Source organism: Pecten maximus, chromosome 3 (genome assembly GCF_902652985.1).
Source record: "Pecten maximus chromosome 3, xPecMax1.1, whole genome shotgun sequence".
Lineage (NCBI taxonomy): Eukaryota > Metazoa > Mollusca > Bivalvia > Pectinida > Pectinidae > Pecten > Pecten maximus.
Genome location: NC_047017.1, coordinates 8,672,973 through 8,694,900, shown reverse-complemented (window position 1 = coordinate 8,694,900; position 21,928 = coordinate 8,672,973). Strand labels below are relative to the sequence as shown.

At 35.4% G+C, this 21,928-nt stretch overlaps 1 protein-coding gene across 2 annotated transcripts in view; it reads right to left on the bottom strand.

Annotated features, from left to right (window-relative positions):
• The window catches only part of LOC117323095 (BTB/POZ domain-containing protein KCTD3-like), a 53,552-nt gene that overhangs the window by 27,881 nt on the left and 3,743 nt on the right, over nucleotides 1–21,928 (bottom strand). The window contains exons 1-3 of one of the 2 annotated variants that reach the window (XM_033878106.1): nucleotides 2,606–2,719; nucleotides 968–1,021; nucleotides 344–389 (exon numbers count right to left, since the gene is read on the bottom strand). In XM_033878106.1, coding sequence (XP_033733997.1) covers nucleotides 344–389; nucleotides 968–1,021; nucleotides 2,606–2,646 — 141 coding nt within the window. In that variant the 5' untranslated portion in view covers nucleotides 2,647–2,719. Of the gene's footprint in view, nucleotides 1–343; nucleotides 390–967; nucleotides 1,022–2,605; nucleotides 2,720–21,928 lie in introns of those variants that run through there. The other variant, XM_033878107.1, reaches the window with a different exon arrangement.

Genomic DNA, 21,928 nt, shown 5'->3' with positions numbered 1-21,928 from the left:
AACCCAAAAAAATAACAACACTTGGTCAGGACCATCTTAGGATCATTTTAAGTAAGTTAGAGCTGAAGTTTACACACAACTGATGGCTGACGGCGCACGATGACGAACGAAGCACAATGGCTATATGTTATCCTGACCCTTTGGGTCGGATATATGCACGATGACTTAAAAAAATTAGACTCATTGACTTTATCTGTGGAAAAACATTTAAACACATTGACTGAATTATCTGTTGAAATAAAATCAAATACATTGACTTTATCTTTAAAACCATGATAAAATAAATTCATGACAATAAGATTAATTACTATATCTATGAACTGGAATTCAGGGTTGTACTTACAGCTCCAGTTTCATCTTTCAGGGAAGAAATTCTTCCACTTAGCATGCTGAAATTGCAGAAGAACACACTATATTCACTTTTGTATAGAGCTCAGGTTACACTCCTTACCTTATTCTACAACCCAAGCTGTACTTTTAAAGATAGTCAGTAGAGACCAAAGTAATTTCTTTTTATTAAAAGACTTTAATATAGTATGATCAAAGAACAAGACTTAATATGTCAGAAGACAACATAGCTCAATGAGTGGGTTAAAATTCAGATTAGTAAAAGTAGGTCAAAAGTCAGAGTTAAGGTCAGCAGGTCTGCATATGTAATACCAATGGTGTTGAATACCTAAGCTGTATCCTCATTAGTACTGACTATTGACAAAACACTGTTTAATAAAAATTTCAAATTTGCTATCTTAGAATGACACCAATGCTGATTCTGGGTGTATGGCAATAGATCCCCTGACTTTCTACTGGCGAGCTGTGATGAATGTATGCAAGAATTAATGGTTGTAAGCATAGCTGAAATTGACATTTTGCATTGGTATATGATACAAGTTTCAACAGAAATAATTACCTGAAAATACATGATTGTTGAATTAGTTTTTAAACAGGACATTTTATTTACAACATTTACCTTGTGAAGAAAGAATCTGGAATCCATGTTAGTGTTTGTCTTGATGTTGAATACCTGAAAATAAAACAAAATCAGATACTGAATTCCAGAACAGATCATGACAGAAATAATCTTGTTTTAATTACATGTGCCTGTATATATATACCTGTGTGTAATGTGAAAATTAAAATATCCAACAATATTCACTAAGACTCAAACTAGTGATATTTTTCTAACTATGGACACCACTTCATAATGGCTAAACAGAAACTCACACCTGACTGTACGTGCTGGTAGGGACCTGTACTTTCCATTTCTTTGAGGATCATATATAAAATGTTTGTTGATAATTACAATTAATTTAGACTTGTACACAGAAAACATAAAACACTTTTTGAATTATTATACAGTTTCATTCCTACCTATATTTTCAGGGTTTTCTTCACAACATCTAGGATCTAACATGTATATATTACAGGTGTCCATACATGAATACACTGTAGAAGGAGAAGGTGGGTGATGTAGTGTATACTCGTCATAAAGATGATCAAGCTGATATGATTCTCTATGTTGCTAGTCACCAGCTGCCTAGCATTTTTCAATTCTACCCAATTTGTTAGTACATTGTACTCAAAATTTCCTCATGATCATGTACTAGCTACAATAATACATCCCTACTGGGAGATGTTTTGATTTATGTATAATATCGGTAAATTGTACAAACTGACCCTATGTCTGGGAATGGAGTAGAATCAGAAATATTAAATTCAAATGATAATATATAGCTCATGACAAGTCTCGAGCTCATATACGTAAAAAAACCCATTCACACCCTAGCTGGAAATGCTGCAACGATAAACTTCCCTCATGACAAGATACGTATGGCGATACTAATTACTTGTCTCACGATCGCGATATGACAGTGCATTTATTTTGCAAACAATCAATAAATAAAGTTGATACCATAATCTATTTCCATCACAGGGAACCAAAATTTTTCCAAATATGCAATATAAATGAAGCAGACAGTTCTTTCAATACTAAACAGTCACTCAACGAAAGCACTTTCGCTGCAATGCTGGTTTTGGGCGCAGAGAAAACAGGATGTGGCTTCAACTGGAATTTAACTGGTGTACCGAAAAAAATCTGTGAACCGAACCGTGCCATTTACATGTACGTATACATACACTGTGATATATTTGCAGCACTACCATGCATGGGATCTTTATGTTAATATGTGTATAAACCATTTCATCATTTCTAAACATTTCACATGTGACTTCTACTTTACTACATATACCCCTTAGTCTTGGAACTAAGCTTAAATATGTAGTCAGCTAGCTAAGCATAATATATTACTGCACAGGCCTACTGATGCAGTACTTTAGTAATGATATGACTGTCAGGTGAATCAAGAACTGAAGAAAGATAAATATGGATCACTATTGTTTATTAGCAGATCATTTCTCTGATGGTGCAGATTAGATATAAATATGATCGGATTCCTCTGCATCAGTATAGATCTACCAAACGATGTCAGCTACATAATTTTCTATTTTTAGTAACACGTTTTGTATTTATTTTTAGATCAATGTTGACATCGATAGCAAATATATGTTCTTCATTTAATTTCGACAAAATTTTATGGTTTCTACGTACCTAGTTCCACCTACGTTTAGGTGTATAACGTCACCCGGCATTTAAAATAAGAGAACGCAACTGCCGAGCTAAAACCCAAAATTTGATCCGTCAGTGTCGAATGTTGCACGACATCACCCCTCTGTAATTCATTTAAATGCTTAGTTTCGTATTTCGGCGTGACGTGTGCGCATGTGTACGACATTTCATTACGGAAATAGCATGATGCGTTCCCGCCAAATTTTGAAAATGTGTTATATTCAATTAAAACTTTATTCATAGTCGGTTAATATTATAACAAATCAACATTAGCTCTAATGAGCTATTAAAACCTACTCCAACAGTAAAAGACATGCACAAATACAGAATAAAATGGAAAAAAAAAACCCAGATAATTTGCAGAAAATAGAAATCTAATTGCTTTAGATATACATGTAGCAGTAGCACTTTACGATATCAGGGATATTAAATATTAAGCATTAAGTTTATTAAGACTAACGACTAACACCCCCCCCCCCCCCCCCCCCCCCATTCATGTGGCTATCTGCGAACAAGTGAATATAGTGAGTTGCTATCTGTTTGTAGTGACGTTTTTACAATGTCTATATATATGTATGCCTTGCTTATAGTATTGTCATCTGCATAGTTGTATAGTTTGCAGTGTTGAATGAAGTGGAAGATGTTAAAGAAGATGAGGCCTTACATATCTTCAACGGTTAAGAAATCATGACCTGGATAAACTCGCACTTCTTTGACCTTGAGATCAAGGTCACGATGATCCAGTGACAGTGCACTGCACTACATCAGTGGGTGATTGTCCTTCAAAGTTAAAACGTTATCGCACTGACAAGAATTATTGGGAAAAGAAACACTTTTTTCTTCTTTGACCACGGGGCATCACAGATCACGTGACATTAATGACGTCATGATAAATCGAGGATAATGATGAGAGTAGAACGGTCAAATAACTGTAGCATCAAAATGACCATTTTGAATTTTACATCAAATAAGATAAACCCCATATGACCGTGTGTAAAACAGGCTACATTACACATCATGAATTTGATGAAGTGTAACAAAAATCTCCCTATGGTGTTTAACGTGTTACAGTTTACAAGCGTGAAATACTAGTAGACTAAGTGAAATTGTTAATCATATGTATTTATCACTTCACAGATAAAGGTTATCGTTAATCAGTATTAAAATCGAAAAAGTATGGCGGGTGCCGTTTGAGAACACGGATTTCACATATATTTTTGTATGTCAGTGTCGTTTGAGAACACGATTTGACCTAGTGTATATTTTTGTATGGCGAATGTCTCTTCAGAACACGATTTGACCTATGTTTTTGTATGGCGAAAGTCTCTTCAGAACACGATTTGACCTATATTTTTGTATGACGGGTGTCGTTTGAGAACACGATTTGACCTATTTTTTGTATGGCGGGTGTCGTTTGAGAACACGATTTGACCTATATATTTTGTATAGCCGATGTCGTTTGAAAAATTAATATGAAACGCCTCTCAATATCCATTGACATTTGAGTCTATCAAAAACAAATTAATATTTCTGAAAGCAGTTTCTGTATGACATAAAAACGACCAAAATGTGTGATCAAATGGAAGAATGATGATTGATATATTTTTATGTTTGTATTGGGTTACAAACGTAATTATTAACTGTTTCTTTTCACATAAAATATTTGCTTCTTACTCGTAAATTGCAATTTATTGAAGTTTGACGATAATTGTGTCGGCCCTGATACATCAAAACATGTTTAATATAAAACATCTACACCTTTTATACCAATATAGAGATCGTGCAAATTTTCTAAACATTAGCTTTCACATGATTAGTGCAGGGTAAAACAGTTTTCTGTCGGACGCTTTACGAATGATATATACTTCAATGGGGGCCAAATTCAGAGACGAATCAAAGAGTAATTTCACCGAAAAGTCGTAGCATATTGAAACTCTTCCGTCCATTATACCGGATTTAGCTATCCGCCCCCTCTGTGTGCGAAATACACGTGTGTGGTGAATGTTTGAAAGGCTGCTGCGACATGGTCAGATTGTCTCTTTAGCGAAAGTCTGATGTCAACTTTATAGTGCTACCTCACTGAATAGTACTGCCACAGACATCTTGCAGGACACCTAAGAATGATAAGACACTAGAAACGGGAGGCTTTAGCCAAGACGGAACACCTTATTGCCTTGTATAGTGCTTGGGAGTATGGCATTATAAACGATCTTCATGACCTTACCGTACGTTTAGATCTCTCATATTTTACATATAATTCTACATCTCTTGAAAGTTTGAAACGGTCACACAGAAAACATGAGTCCCACAGGATGGATTTCTATCGGGTTACCAAATTTGGTCCTAAAATCAATGATATAGTTAAATGTCTTTGTAATTCAACAGAAGGATCATTATTTGTGGACGACTTCTTGATCTGATACAGATCTAAGAACATGAACATGCAACGTTAACCGAGTTTAAACCAACTACAAAATTTGGCAGACGATAACGGCTTCAAATGATCTTAATCCATGCATGCATTTCTGCCAAAAACGAAACGCACACAATGATCAAAATATGACAACCTCATGTTTTATTCGGAACTCTCTTTTACTCCTCACATACGGTATCTAAAGGATAAGTGTTTCAAGGAGTTGGACCTTACACGAATCCTTTCTCTATCGATTGGCGACCGACCGTGAAATGCTTTCGATCACATCACTAAGGGTTATGGATACGGCTCAGAGCAGCTGCTGCAATGCTTGCCCCAATCCATCCAGAGTTCGTCTAGCCAAAATTTTTTTTTTTTGTGTGCAAAAAACAAAATTTTTTTCTTCCTAATAACAATGAACATTATTTGAAAATTCAATTAGAGCAAGCAATCTAGCAAAATGCACCTAAATATATATATATATCCGTAGCTTTACATTGTAAGCTAACTCATATTCAATCCAGACATGCGCGTACAGTGACTTCATAATTATGACATATGTATATGGTAAATTTGATCTTATAGCTATTTGTGACATGTTCACATCATCACCAATTATTATTTTCGGTCATGTATATTAATTTTATCATTTATGTAAACGGGAAAAGACTGATTATAAATCTGATACTTGTATCTAATCCCATTTTTTTTGACAAATAAAATACGTTTAAATCAAATCCAGAATTTATGCGCTTCTGACCTAAAAGAGTGCTTGCCATATTTTGTTGTCCTAACATGTGGTATATATGCAGTGTTGTGGTATCTGAATGTGTATGCTTTTTCTGTGATATTGATTAAGTCATGTAAATATGTTGGTATTTGTTAAAGACTTCTAGTGCGAAATTCCTGAGTCTCCTTATTCTGAGTGATGGTATTGTTTTCGTAAGTATCTTACTGTGTGTTGTATATGAATCTGAGTGCCCTTTCCTGAATTTTTTTCCATTTTTGTGTGTGCTGGTTGCTCCGCAGAAGTGTCATGTGAGTGGACATATATTGAAGATTTAAAAGATAAAAGAGTGATATATTGTGAGTTTGCCTAGTCTGTTTAGGTGTTTGCCATTACGTTTAAGTTTGTTAAGTTGTCTTGATGCTTTTTTTGCAGATTATGCTACATGTGTGTTGAAATCTAGCTTGAAATCTAACGTAACCCCTAAAAGTTTAACTTCTGGTACATTTTATAGTGTAATTTCCTATTGGAAAGGTGATGTTTTGTTGTTGTGTTTTGTTACCTACTGTCCATCGCTTGGAATTTGTCTGGATTAGCATTCATGTGGCTATCTGCGAACAAGTGAATATAGTGAGTTGCTATCTGTTTGTAGTGATGTTTTTACAATGTCTATATATATATATGCATTGCTTATAGTATTGTCATCTGCATAGTTGTATAGTTTGCAGTGTTGAATGAAGTGGAAGATGTCATTTATGAAGATGTTAAAGAAGATGAGGCCTTACATATCTTCAACGGTTAAGAAATCATGACCTGGATAAACTCGCACTTCTTTGACCTTGAGATCATGGTCACGATGATCCAATGGCAGTGCACTGCACTACATCAGTGGGTGATTGTCCTTCAAAGTTAAAACGTTATCGCACTGACAAGAATTATTGGGAAAAGAAACACTTTTTTTCTTCTTTGACCACGGGGCATCACAGATCATGTGACATTAATGACATGATAAATCGAGGATAATGAAGAGAGTAGAACGGTCAAATAACTGTAGCATCAAAATGACCATTTTAAATTTTACATCAAATAAGATAAACCCCATATGACCGTGTGTAAAACAGGCTACATTACACATCATGAATTTGATGAAGTGTAACAAGAAACTCCCTATGGTGTTTAACGTGTTACAGTTTACAAGCGTGAAATACTAGTAGACTAAGTGAAATTGTTAATCATATGTATTTATCACTTCACAGATAAAGGTTATCGTTAATCAGTATTAAAATCGAAAAAGTATGGCGGGTGCCGTTTGAGAACACGGATTTCACATATATTTTTGTATGTCAGTGTCGTTTGAGAACACGATTTGACCTAGTGTATATTTTTGTATGGCGAATGTCTCTTCAGAACACGATTTGACCTATGTTTTTGTATGGCGAAAGTCTCTTCAGAACACGATTTGACCTATATTTTTGTATGACGGGTGTCGTTTGAGAACACGATTTGACCTATATTTTGTATTGCGGGTGTCGTTTGAGAACACGATTTGACCTATATATTTTGTATAGCCGATGTCGTTTGAAAAATGAATATGAAGCGCCTCTCAATATCCATTGACATTTGAGTCTATCAAAAACAAATTAATATTTCTGAAAGCAGTTTCTGTATGACATAAAAACGACCAAAATGTGTGATCAAATGGAAGAATGATGATTGATATATTTTTATGTTTGTATTAGGTTACAAACGTAATTATTAACTGTTTCTTTTCACATAAAATATTTGCTTCTTGCTCGTAAATTGCAATTTATTGAAGTTTGACGATAATTGTGTCGGCCCTGATACATCAAAACATGTTTAATATAAAACATCTACACCTTTTATACCAATATAGAGATCGTGCAAATTTTCTAAACATTATCTTTCACATGATTAGTGCAGGGTAAAACAGTTTTCTGTCGGACGCTTTACGAATGATATATACTTCAATGGGGGCCAAATTCAGAGACGAATCAAAGAGTAATTTCACCGAAAAGTCGTAGCATATTGAAACTCTTCCGTCCATTATACCGGATTTAGCTATCCGCCCCCTCTGTGTGCGAAATACACGTGTGTGGTGAATGTTTGAAAGGCTGCTGCGACATGGTCAGATTGTCTCTTTAGCGAAAGTCTGATGTCAACTTTATAGTGCTACCTCACTGAATAGTACTGCCACAGACATCTTGCAGGACACCTAAGAATGATAAGACACTAGAAACGGGAGGCTTTACCAAGACGGAACACCTTATTGCCTTGTATAGTGCTTGGGAGTATGGCACTATAAAAGATCTTCATGACCTTAGCGTACGTTTAGATCTCTCATATTTTACATATAATTCTACATCTCTTGAAAGTTTGAAACGGTCACACAGAAAACATGAGTCCCACAGGATGGATTTCTATCGGGTTACCAAATTTGGTCCTAAAATCAATGATATAGTTAAATGTCTTTGTAATTCAACAGAAGGATCATTATTTGTGGACGACTTCTTGATCTGATACAGATCTAAGAACATGAACATGCAACGTTAACCGAGTTTAAACCAACTACAAAATTTGGCAGACGATAACGGCTTCAAATGATCTTAATCCATGCATGCATTTCTGCCAAAAACGAAACGCACACAATGATCAAAATATGACAACCTCATGTTTTATTCGGAACTCTCTTTTACTCCTCACATACGGTATCTAAAGGATAAGTGTTTCAAGGAGTTGGACCTTACACGAATCCTTTCTCTTATCGATTGGCGACCGGACCGTGAAATGCTTTTCGATCACATCACTTAATGGGTTTATGGTATACGGCTCAGAGCACAGGTCTGCCTTGCAAATGCTTGCCCCAATCCATATCCAGAGGTTTCGTCTAGCCCTTGGAGCTTTTCGAACAACACTTGTAAATAACCTGTACTTTGAAGTAAATGAACCATCTCCCTATTATAGAAGGGAAAAAACTTTTACAGATACAAGCATTACAGTTTGCAGCTGCTTTTGACCAAGTATTCAAACCAAAATACCAAAGCATACTCATGAAATTGACCGACACAGCTTAATACATTTCCGATGTTCCCTGACGGAGCATACAAACACTAGATTTTAACTTTACGTTACAGGAGTGAGGTAAATCTAGCATGATGCCTGAAGAACATAAATCCTCCTTTCGTCGATGCATTTCGAATTACCCATCAAAAACACATTTAACCCAGATGGTTCCAAAGAAGATACGAAAGTGGCTGTATCCTGATGTACTGCTAATTCTTGCACTTCAGTTCGTCTACCAAACGGAGTCTCCAACTTTTCTGACAAAGCATGCACGTGCCTTTTCAGTTCCATGGACTCGAAGACGATATTTGAAAGAAATCAATATGATCTTTAAACTTTTGCGTATCTTTTCACCTTTGACGTTATAAATATAGGGTATAGTAAGTAATAACGACGGTAGGGTCCAATAAAGGTACTGGATCCTAACAAACAGTCGTTCGCTGGATGTGTATTATGCTAGAAATGGAGAATTTGTCACGTAGTAATGAAGACTGTACAGACAAGTAAATTGTCGAATCTTTGAGGCTATCAGCCCCCTTACGAAGACACAAGTAAATTTCAGTCACATATAGGCATATAACATGTAACAGTTCCACAAGTTTTGTAGATAAACAACGAAAAATATTGTTATGTTTTTGTTAGAAATTCTCCGAAAAAAAACGCAAGTTGAAGCGATGTGATGCAGCGCGTGCAATTTGTAGCGATTGTTTTCTTCGGAAAAAAAGAATAGATGCTAATTACCTTCTACTTCCAGTAGTGTAAATTGTTGCATAAAAGGTTTTTCAACAAATGGCTGTGGAACTAATTTCACCTCGATTATGTAATAGGTTATCGAACCATTGTGCCAGTTTTATGTCATTTTAATATCAGTTCTGTGTTTTGTTATCACGTTAAGTTTCAGAATGATGATAAAATCATGATTTTATGCATCCATGTAAACTTGACGTGCATTCTTTATTCGACTGCAGGAAATGTCGCTTCTAGGATTCACCATTTCCTCCTTAATATCGGGATTGTATCGAGTATCAAGCACCGAATGGCAATCCTCATATACTTCCTGCCACGGTCAGTATCATTCCTGTGAAAGTAAGCAAAACAACATATGCCGTTGTGACCGTTTATGTAGATATTACGATGACTGCTGCCTTGATGCAGATGAAGTTTCTGGAAATGGGACAACACTGGATAAATCTCCAATCCCATTTCTTGGGGGGACAACTATACATATACATGTAATTGGATCCCGTGGTTTTTTAACAAATGGCTGTGGAACTAATTTCATCTCGGTTATGTAATAGGTTATTGACCCATTATGCTAGCTTAATGTCACTTTAATATCAGTTGTGTGTTTTGCTATCACGTTCAGTTTCAGAATGATAATAACATCATGATTTTTTCGCATCCATGTTTACTTGACGTGCATTCTTGATTCGACTGCAGGACAAATTGGGGGTAAAATGTCGCTTCTAGGCTTCACCATTTTCCCCTTAATATCGGGATTGTATAGAGTATCAAGCACCGAATCGCAATCCTCCTATAATTCCTGCCATGGTAGGTATCATTCTTGTGAAAGTAAGCAAAACAATATATGCCGCTGTGACCGCTTATGTACATACTACGACGACTGCTGCTTTGATGCAGATGATATATCCCGAGATGGGACAACACTGGATCAATCGCCGATTCCGTTCCTTGGGGAGACAACTTGTGAACAAACATCATTTAAGGAAACTCGTTCCAATAGACGTGGAGCCTTTATGGTGTCATCTTGTCCAACGACTTGGAAATGGGATGATGACGTAAAGAAGAAATGTGAAAATAACACCTATACTGACTTCCTCGACCTGTTACCCGTGTTTGACATAAACACCAATGTGACGTTCAAGAATCGACAATGTGCATTGTGTCACGGTGTATATCATTGGATCCCGTGGTTGTTGAATGTAATATGCCAAAAACGTTTTTATTTAAATGACATTCGACCGACATCTTCACTAAAAGATGCAGTAATGTTGCAAATAAATAGTAATTATTGTCTTTACCGACTGGAACCTTCGAAAAATGTCAATGCCCGGTATTGTTCACATCAATTCGAGTATGTGTTATGGAACGTCATGAAAGAGTTGAACAAGACATCTTGTAACAACCGCGTTTTCAGTCCATTTTTATTTCGGCTTCATTATTTTGAAAACTTTGGAATTTACAGAAACTTACAATGCTTAATCGCTGAATATGGCTTCATTTCCTTTGATAGTGGTATGTGGGGATGTTTAGATACAAACAGTCAATCAACGGAGGAAGTCGGAGTAACAATCAGTAATCTGATTGATATTTCCGGCCTTTTTGTTACACATGAAAGTAAGATACAGTGTAGCGAAACGGAAATATACCTCTCTGATAAGGTGAGAAATTGCATTCCTTTCCGGTTAACAACGCCTTTTATAATTTATTCATATACATTGACTATAATCAATATTATCTTATGAATTTATTACTCACAACCTTCGATAAGATATGCCATATTCTATTTGATTCCAAATTGACAATGTCGTATCAGCATGATTCATTTCTGCTTTATTCAAGCCATAACTGTTAAAATGAAAACTATTGTTTTTTTGTCTTAGTTTTACGAAGAAGTAAAATTTAATTTTGTTCCTGGTTACAAATTCTTTTTATCCATCAGATTGGCTGTCTGACCTTGTACTGCCCTACCGACATGGAACCATCAGGTGGTACGTGTGTTTCTGTTCAATACAAAACAACAGGAATGATACTAGATCTTCTGTTCGAATCAAACGGCTTTCTGAACGACTCAATCAATGAATTCAATCTAAAGATATTGGAAGCATCGAAGGAGAAATTAAAAAACATTCTAATATTACCATCGGTGCATGATTTCTGCCGTTGGACAAACTCGATCACGATCATCCCAGGGTATCAAGTGACCTCTATGAAACCTTGTTCATTGATTCAATTCAAGTGTATGGTTAAAGAAAATCCTAACAATAATGCATCTTATGAATATAACAGATTAATGGTTATAGATACATACAGGAAATATCAATACAATTTATCAAACGGGATCTATATCAAACATATAGACAGCGTCATGGAATCTTTTTGTGAATGCAACGAGTCGCTCAGAAATCCTTCGTATTTAGCAAATCAGTTTCTACATGATACATCACTGCTATGTCCGGCAGTGACGGTACATCCTCTTGATAATTATACGGACATCAATGACTCAAACTTGCTGAATAGGACAATATATCAACCGTTCTTCGTTTTAAATGGAACAATTATTGAATCGGCAGATGTTATATTTATGTTTGAAAGTTATTTTCTTTGTTTAGATACATTTCTGTCTAAATATAAAGACGTCAATGTAATTAATGCGAGCATGAGCTATTACAGGTATGTTGCCAATACGATCTGTACATGTTTATCAATCATATCACTGATAAACGCTCTGGTACAGTATTGTGTCATCCCATTTTTTCGACAGGGAAAGTCTGAACTTTTGTTTGTATTAATGCTGTATTTACTGTTTGCCCAAACTAGTTTCTTGTTGATGTCTCGTATCACAATACCCACAGATTTATGTGAATGGATTGGTGTACTACATCATTCTGTATGGATCGGTACATTTATTTTCATGTTTCTTTGTTCTTTCCGTCTTAACTCGGAAATTAGAAGCCTGGTAACATTAAGCAAATCCAAAAGAAACTCGCAAACAGTAAAATATGTTTTATTTGGCTTCACGTTAAATATTTTTATTGTTGTGTGTACAAAAATATTTAATTTTCTGTTAAGACCTACAGAAAACTGGTATGGCGGGAAAATTTGTTTCATTTCAAATATTCATGCCTTGCTTCTGGCTTTTATCCTACCGATATCGTTGTGTCAGTGCGGAAATATGATATTGTTTATTTTAATTGTCCGCTATGTGCATACTACAGCAAAGACCAGCAACACTGGCACTTACAAATCTTTAAACCTGACATTAATTAAAATTTCATCGATTATGGGTTTTAGTTGGATTATTGGAATAATTGCCGTATTTGTTCAATCTGAAATCTTTCTGATAATTTTTGAAAACATATCAAGCTTACAAGGAATGTTTCTTAACCTGAGTTTTTTGTGTAATAATCGGGTGTATAATTTTTACCATGGCATGTGTTTAAAAGAAAAAAACAAGTCATGGAAAAGTCAAGAAAAAAGAGTGAATGTTACATCATAAATATATGAAAAATATCATTTTCATTTAATCAGTTTGTAAAAAAACAACAACAAAAAACAAACAAAAAAACCCGATGTACATGTATAATGACTTTGGTGGACTTTTTTCTCTGTGGTATGAGTATACCGCCGTATCAGCCAAACAAAGAAACGATAAAAAGCGGCGTTATTCATGAAAAAACCCCAAAACATGCATGTGGAACATCTATTTTCTCCGTGGAAAGATAAATGGACTACAAGGGTTTGGTACCCCTGGGATAAGTCCCAATTATATATACAATAGGCTTCCTCACACAAGAAGGGCTCTCTTTCAACATTCAAGAACTGACGCATTTGCTTGTCAGGTACATATTCTCCATACCGAGAATTTGTAATGTTACATACATCTATATTTGTATACCTATATACATATTCAAATATGTGTTATATGTTCATTTGTACATTAATGCATATAAGTATATTATATCAAAATTGTTTTCAATTTCTTAGAATATTTCCCTTGTGTCAGTGTATATATTCCACATTCTCCATTTTATCAATTTGACCCCCCTCCGCCCCCAAAGTGCTATATTTAATGCAATCAATTAATCTAACCTGAAAATATATAACTTCAATTTCGATCGGTTTATGTTGAAAATAATTTTGTTTTAGAAAAGAACATTATGTACATCATATACTAATTAGGTATACATTTCTGTATCAATATCCCACTGCAAAAACAATTACTATTAACATGCTTGGATTTTTATATATTGAAAGCTAAGGTCAAAATAAAATAAAATGAAAATAATGAACCAAGATCTCAACAACTCGATATTTATAGATCGTATCAAGTGAGACTGGATATGATTCGACTTTTCCATATATAAATCTATATGTACTTATATCCCCAGGTAATCACTTTTCATCTGTTTCAAATATTATTTTCAGTAGCCTCTGATAATAACACTAAAGTACATGGAACAAGTACATTGATTTATGATAGTTTCACTCAACTTATTTACAACTTATTTGAACAAAATATAGTTTTCTAAAACTGGATAAGTAAAGAAAGAAAGGTCACCAGGAGTTTACTAAATAAGAAAACTAAAGGAACAAAGGGGGTCACCAGGAGTTTACTAAATAAGAAAAAATAAAGGAACAAAGGGGGTCACCAGGAGTTTACTAAATAAGAAAAACAAAGGCACAAAGGGGGTCACCAGGAGTTTACTAGATAAGAAAATAAATGAAAAGGGGGTCACCAGGAGTTAACTAAATAAGAAAAATAAAGGAACAATGGGGGTCACCAGAAGTTTACTAAATAAGAAAAATAAAGGAACAAAGGGGTCACCAGAAGTTTACTAGATAAGAAAGTAAAGGAACAAAGGGGTCACCAGGAGTTTACTAGATAAGAAAGTAAAGGAACAAAGGGGTCACCAGGAGTTTACTATATAATAAAAGTAAAGGAACAAAGGGGGTCACCAAAAGTTTACTAGATAAGAAAAACAAAGGCACAAAAACAAGACAATACTTTTGTTCCTTTCACTCATCAAAATTAGAGCCTACTCCTTGCATAATGTGGTGAAATTGTCATCAAAGGTTTTTGAGCCAAGGTTTTATTTTGTCATTTTGTACCTATATGATAAGCATTTTTGTAGCTTATTTGTGAACATTTTCTTGTATTTTTAGATAAATAATATTGTAAATATGTAATATTTTGTGTATAGAATGACACAGATTGTAGGTATTTTTTCCATGTGGATCATTGATATTACTAAATGATTTTAGATTCAGTGTGTATAAATGTATGTTTGTCAAGTGTAAAACAAATACTATCCATTGTGTTGATTTTTTTACTTTCCTGACAATTACAAAATATGTATATAGTTTCTATTGCGCTGTTGCTGAGATTGCATTTTGAAGTAGGTATGGTACTGTGTTGTATTCGATACTGAAAACACTGTATTTATATGTATGATACTGTGTTGTATTCGATACTGAAATATTGTATTTATAGGTATGATGGTGTGTTGTATTCGGTACTGAAAACACTGTATTTATATGTATGATACTGTGTTGTATTCGATACTGAAATATTGTATCTATAGGTATGATGGTGTGTTGTATTCGATACTGAAATATTGTATTTATATGTATGATACTGTGTTGTATTCGGTACTGAAAAAATTGTATTTATATGTATGATACTGTGTTGTATTCGATACTGAAAACATTGTATTTGTATATATGATACTGTGTTGTATTCGGTACTGAAAACATTGTATTTATATGTATGATACTGTGTTTTATTACATTTTTATAAGTGAAATATCAAAAATTATTCATTATATAAAAGTGATATTTTTCACTAGTGAAAAATATCATATTGATCACTAGTGAAAAATATCACTTTTGCTGATTTGACCAATCAAATTAATGATTAGAAAATATCAAAATAATTGACCAATCAGAAAGCCCGACATATATCTCAGCACCTGGACAGGGGGAACTACATTTTGTGTTTACAAATTATAGCTGTAGGCCTAGTTAGCATATGGGGTAAGTTTTTCGTTGATAACAAATGTAATAAACAGAATATCTAACAGTGTCTTCAGTAATACCAAATATATTTCACTCGTGTGGCTAATACTTAGATATTTTTCACTCGTGCTGCGCACTGTGTTGTATTCGGTACTGAAAACATTGTATTTATATGTATGATACTGTGTTGTATTCGATACTGAAATATTGTATCTATAGGTATGATGGTGTGTTGTATTCGGTTCTGAAACCATTGTATTTTGGAGTCCCTTGACACCTTAATTTATGTAATAAAAGGAACATCCACCTTAAGTAATTTTTCTTTAACAGCACGCTCTCTTGCTGATTCACATATTGCTTAACCAAGTGATTTTAAAAAATAATGATCAATATATACATGTGAATCAATTTCAGTCCTACTTCTATATAATTTTTCATAGGAGTTTCTGATGGAGCCAATTGACTGATATGCAACACACTTATTTTATTTCGTTTTATCGAAATAATTAGTCGTATAAACAAATTACTTTCTTTAATTTTACAAAGTATGTCGTTTCATCGCAAAATTGTTTAGCATACAAGTCAAGGGCTTCTGTAGTTTTTTCCTACTTCGTTCATTTCTTAATTATCAATCTCTGAATCAAAGTTGGGTCAGGGAATGGAAAGAAATAAGTAAGTTATTAAATTTTGAAATCAAAAAATCTTTTTCTATGACATAGGTTTACAATAAGGATAGCCTAAATGAATATAATCTCTTTAACTTGTACACCCGGGTGTTTTATTTTTCGTGACCTGAATATTAAAATTTTGGCCTATGGAGAAGTTTTCTAAAATAATCTTAACGTAATGTTAAATCAGTACCCTTCCTGATTCCATTTGTAAGTGTAATATTCAGTATCTCCTCTAAGAAAGTAAACATACGGACAGCTTACAATTAAGTTGAATTACGACTTGTATTAAACCCCTTGTCTTATTCCTTTACACCCTTTCAATGACCTCCATGCACATGTATAATGTTTAAACGTTTGTTGCCCCCCTTTCGCGATTTTATAGGTAAAATTACGGTTTCTTTATGATGTCAGTATTCTGTTGTTTATACACTCAGTACGTATGATAAATACACTAGTAAGGACGCGTAAACAAAACCATGCTTTTAATACAAACACAAACGAGGGGGATATAAAGTGAAACAACACAGACATGAACATTTTATTGAGTAAAGAATGAAGTGTAGTAAGGGCCGATAACTCGTTATCGTTCCTTACGGAACGTAATGATAGTATGTGCTAATTCGCGATTTTTGCCGGCTATTGTAGCGATTTGGGGGTGGAAAAAATGACACATACAATTTTGATAGGGTTTTGAACCATTGTAAAACTCGGCTCGATCTAGGTCTGGATGTATATGGTATCCCTGTGGAAATTCGTATTTATGAGATATTTTGGGTCAAACATGCCAAAATCGTCACTTTGACCGGTAGCTTCTGTTTAACCGGTCCTTAAAAATCAGCGATTCAATCCAAAAATTTGAAACTCCAAACTTAACAAGAAGAGATAGTTCTGAAGAAAAGCGTATCTTTAGTTTTTCTATATCTTTCATAGAACGGCCACAATAGGGTTTTGAAAAAGGGTCGTATTTTATCGAGAGGTGGATGATGTTACGTCACCAGTCACCTAAATATCCAATCAGTAGGCCCGGATGCATTCACCTTCCTATTAAATCTTCTGCCCAAACGGGAAAAACCCACAATCTATTTTTGATTTTGTTCTGTGGTCCCTAGAAGCCCTGATTTTGACATCATAATAATATGCATGACATTTGTTTTTATCTTTGATCGTATATGTAATTATTTATCGATTAGAATACCGCGAGTACATCTGATACTAAGATGAACTTAGGGTTGATTGTTTAATTGTTTCATCACCACGTGTATATATTGCAATCAGGATCGTTTTGAGGCTGGGTCTCCTTATAGTAGTGGGTGACTACCTCACTGAACAACAACACACGAGAGACCCTAACGTATGCTTGCATAGATGCCAATTGATGTCTCATAATCAATTAATGTGTCATATTCCAGAAAACTGAAGAATTATGAAAATTATTACAGTGGTAACCCGCAAACCTTCAATTTCCTCTCGCCAGTATTAATATTTAAACGTATTTGAGAGTTTTAAATGTCGCGCGAATAAATTAAGTGCAGGTGAGAAAATTAAGTGAAAGTGAGGAAATTAAGAGCAAGTGAAGGTATTTATGCTAAAGGAAAGGAAATAAAGGTTTTTGGGGTTACCAGTGTTATAAGATAACCAATAATCTATTTAGTGTCCCACTTAAAAAAAAAATAACACAAATGTTCTTCAAGGTCATGGGGTTTGCAACTGATCTTTTATTTTCCGATCGGTCAGCCAAGATGGCCGCAGCAGACTTATTTGCCTCTGCCTGGTGAAAATTTAGATATTCTTTGATTTCGATTACCATTGGTATATGGTATGTATTGGTATTTTGGACTGCAAATTCCATTGCATCGGTATCATTGCCAAGGCTTCCGATTGGTCGAAGTTTAGACAATGGATTTGGATGCAAAATGGTACATTTTTGTAAATAGGGGAATTCGAATTCAACCACATGGGATTCATTGCCATATAACCACGCTGATGCTTCTTATTGGTCGAAATATTGACATTGAACGATTTTGATGTAAACCAGGACTCGTGCATGGAACCTCTGAACTCAAGACGGACATTTCTGTATCACCCTCAGCATTTATTTTTTTCTGTCTTTCGTGCTCATCCAGAGTTATCTTCCCTAACTACACTTCATTCTTTCTGTGACACTCCTTTAGGTGTCACCCCACTAGTAAAAGCTACATCGATTATTCATACTGTGTAAATTTGTCTCCAATCAAAGTTATGTTACACTCTCAAGGTGAACAAGAGGCCAATAGGGCCTGTATCGCTCATCTGGTTGGATTTGACCAAACATCAAACTAATGTTCATGTTCTATTTGTTAATACCTTGTTGATGTCAAATGATGATATATATGGTTATGGGGTGGGAAAAGACCACATGGTCTATTTTTCATCATGATTGTGTTTATCTGCTTTATGTCGAACAATGCTATATATGGTTATAGGGTGGGGATCTCAATGGTTTCAAAGATATATCAAAGAAACTAAGTCCCTAGGGTTAGGGAAAATCCCAAGGGCCAATTTTTACATCATAATTGTGTTTATCTCTTTATGCGCAACAATGCTATACATGTACATGGTTGCAGGGTAGGGATCTCAATGGTTTCAAAGATATACCAAAGAAACTAAGTCCCTAGGGGCGGGGAAATATCTATAACATGATTGTGTTTTTCTCTTGATGTCCAGCAATGCTATATATGGTTATCGGATGGGGATCTCAAGGGTTTAAACAAGTAGCAATTTAAAATTTCCCCTATTGCCCCGCCCTTCCGGCCCCAGGGGTGCAACACTCATCGTTTATCCACCGTTTGATCCCCTTTGCCCAATATTGCTCCAGATTAAATTTCATCAAAATCCATTCAAGCGTTCAGGACTAGTAGGGATTAAAGGACTTAACTCAATTTCCCCTATTGGGCCCCATTACTCCGGTCCCACGGAAGCCACGCCATCCGTTTATACAACGTATGATCCCAAATAATGCTCTAGACCAAATTTCATCAAAATCCACTGAGGCGTTCTCGACTAGTAGGGATTTAAATGTAATGTTGACGGACGCCTGACGACAGACCGACGACGAACGCATCGGCAAAAGTTCCGGCCTATCACAAGAAGACTTAACACGAACATACCGCAGCCTCCAAAAACACACATACGCACTCACCACACACATGCATGTCGCACGCAAGGGAGGCCTTCCTTAAATGACCTTAGCTGTTAATAGGACGTTAAACTAAATCAACCAAACAAAACCAAACGACGAACGCTGCATCGTTGCATAAGCTCACCCGCCCTTCGGCCAAGGTGAGCTAAAAACGAAGTAGTTTAAATAGGCATATTGAACATGTTAAGTCTCAAATATATTAGGACAACCAGATAAGAATTATTCAGATTCATTATCAACCCAATAGATCTCGAAATCCAGCGTTGAATGTATTTCCGTCAGCAGTCGGTACCTATCACGATTCTTTCAAATTGGACATACTCCAATAAAACGGTTGCACGCACTGTGATATATATGTATAATTTGTTAACTTAATGTTCACGCAAGTATTTGTACAACATTAATAATGACATCATTTGTAAGTTGAAAACCCAAAGAGCCTTATATCTCCGTCTCATATCCAGACAGAGCCTTAAATCGGTATCATATCCACTCACAAAGAGCCTTATATCTCTGCCTCATATCCACGCAGGAGCCTTGCATCTGTCTCATATCCACACAGAGCCTTATATCTGTCTAGTATCCACAAACCATTATATCTGTTTCATATCCACAAAGAGCCTCATATATGTATCTCAGGTTTCGGAACGATTACCCCCGACGATACCTATTCAGTTACTGTATTGATAATGTTGATCTGACCATGTTTAATTACATACACTTTTTATCCAACTTATCTCTTAACTGGTATGGTAGACTTTATCATTGTCTATTGGAAGACTTTACAGGAAATCTTAAAGTTTCCCCAACCCCCTGAAATAATTTGAATTCTGTATCTGTATTCCGTATATATTTGGCATATTCAAATCTTAGCGCATTATCAAACTTTAATAAATTGGCACAGTGACAAAATGGCGCAACCATAGATGTTGCTGTAGAACAGTACATGCATATGTAAAGTGATAAACGCAAGCATAATTTAAGTGTTATGGTTCCAAATTTAGTGATATAGTTCAAAATCTAGCGTTATGGTTCCAAATTCAACGCTATGAATCCAAATATATCATTATGGTTTCAAATTTAGCGATTTGGATCCAAATTTTGCGATATGCTTTGAGCGCAAAAACCGCTAAAATATATATGTTTACAGTACATACTTCCGATGTCCTTTTCTGTTCTCACTATTTGGTCCCAACCACGAAGAAATCTTCTGAAGCCTCGGAGTCTGCCTCTTTCATTTTAACCTCTGTGACAAAATTGCCAATGTTTATCAGGTCAAGTACACCGACAGTAGCAATCAGTCACTATTGAAACTTGTTTCTATTCCTCAAAAGTAGTTTTCTCACTAATATCGATTCCAAACAGAACATCTTCATCGAATCCTTCCGTTTCTAACGGTTTTTCACTTAGTACTATCATATTTCAGCTTTGTTTTACATCGCTACATCGCGAAAGCCGGACAAGTCGGAGTATGTTTTGGGGTTTGTGCCCAGTGTATCAACATCCATAACAAGTTCAGGTGTCTTTCTCCTGTGTTTGTTCTGCCATGATTTTATGATGTGTTTTGGTGTTGCTTTACAATGTCATGATTGTCCGTAGACGTTGCCTCACTTTGAATAGATTTATGCACATGGCGAGCGTTTCACAAACAGGGTGTAAGAATTACCCGGGGTATCAATTTACGTGTACGTAAGTCCCCATTCGTAACTTACGTATGGGCCGTTTCACAAAACCGGGTGTAAATATCTTCGTAAGTTACGTGTACGTAAATACTTACGAGTAAGTCATCTTTGATAATTTCATATATATTCACAATTGCACCTCGTGACATACGGTAGCGCTCAATTAAATACCTGTCATCGTTTTTATCTAGGTAATTTTCCCTCTCTCTCTAAATACTCTTTCTCTCCTCATTGCTATTCTCATTTCCTCATCTATCAATAACATTCCAGCCGCCATTTTGTATTCGCACTTACAAGTGGGTGTAAAGATACATACAGATTTACACTTCCTCTCAGGGTGGTGTAAGTTACACCCGGTTTCAGGAATAACTTACACCCACTTGTAAGTTACACATGCTTTGTGAAACGGACCGTAACTTTTACATGCGGTTTACATACAGATTTACACCTACTCGTAAGTTACACACTGTTTGTGAAACGGGTCCATGACCGATATCTCGTATCTGATACAGTGACACTGCGTCTATCCAAATATTATTCTAGTATTGATGTACCGGAGCAATGTAATAACAATGGTTTTCTCTGTTAATTTTCATATACCCCTAAGCGTAGAACCATTACGATCGAATCAATTTCTGCCATCCATAGAACGTACAACGTCGCTGTTTTCGAAGTATCAACTTGGGCATTCACCCCAGAATTGTCAAATTTACGGCCTGTGCTATTGCACAAGTTCTTAAAATTTCCTTGCCTATATTGCCAACTCGCGATGACTTTATGTCAGATGTCTTGTA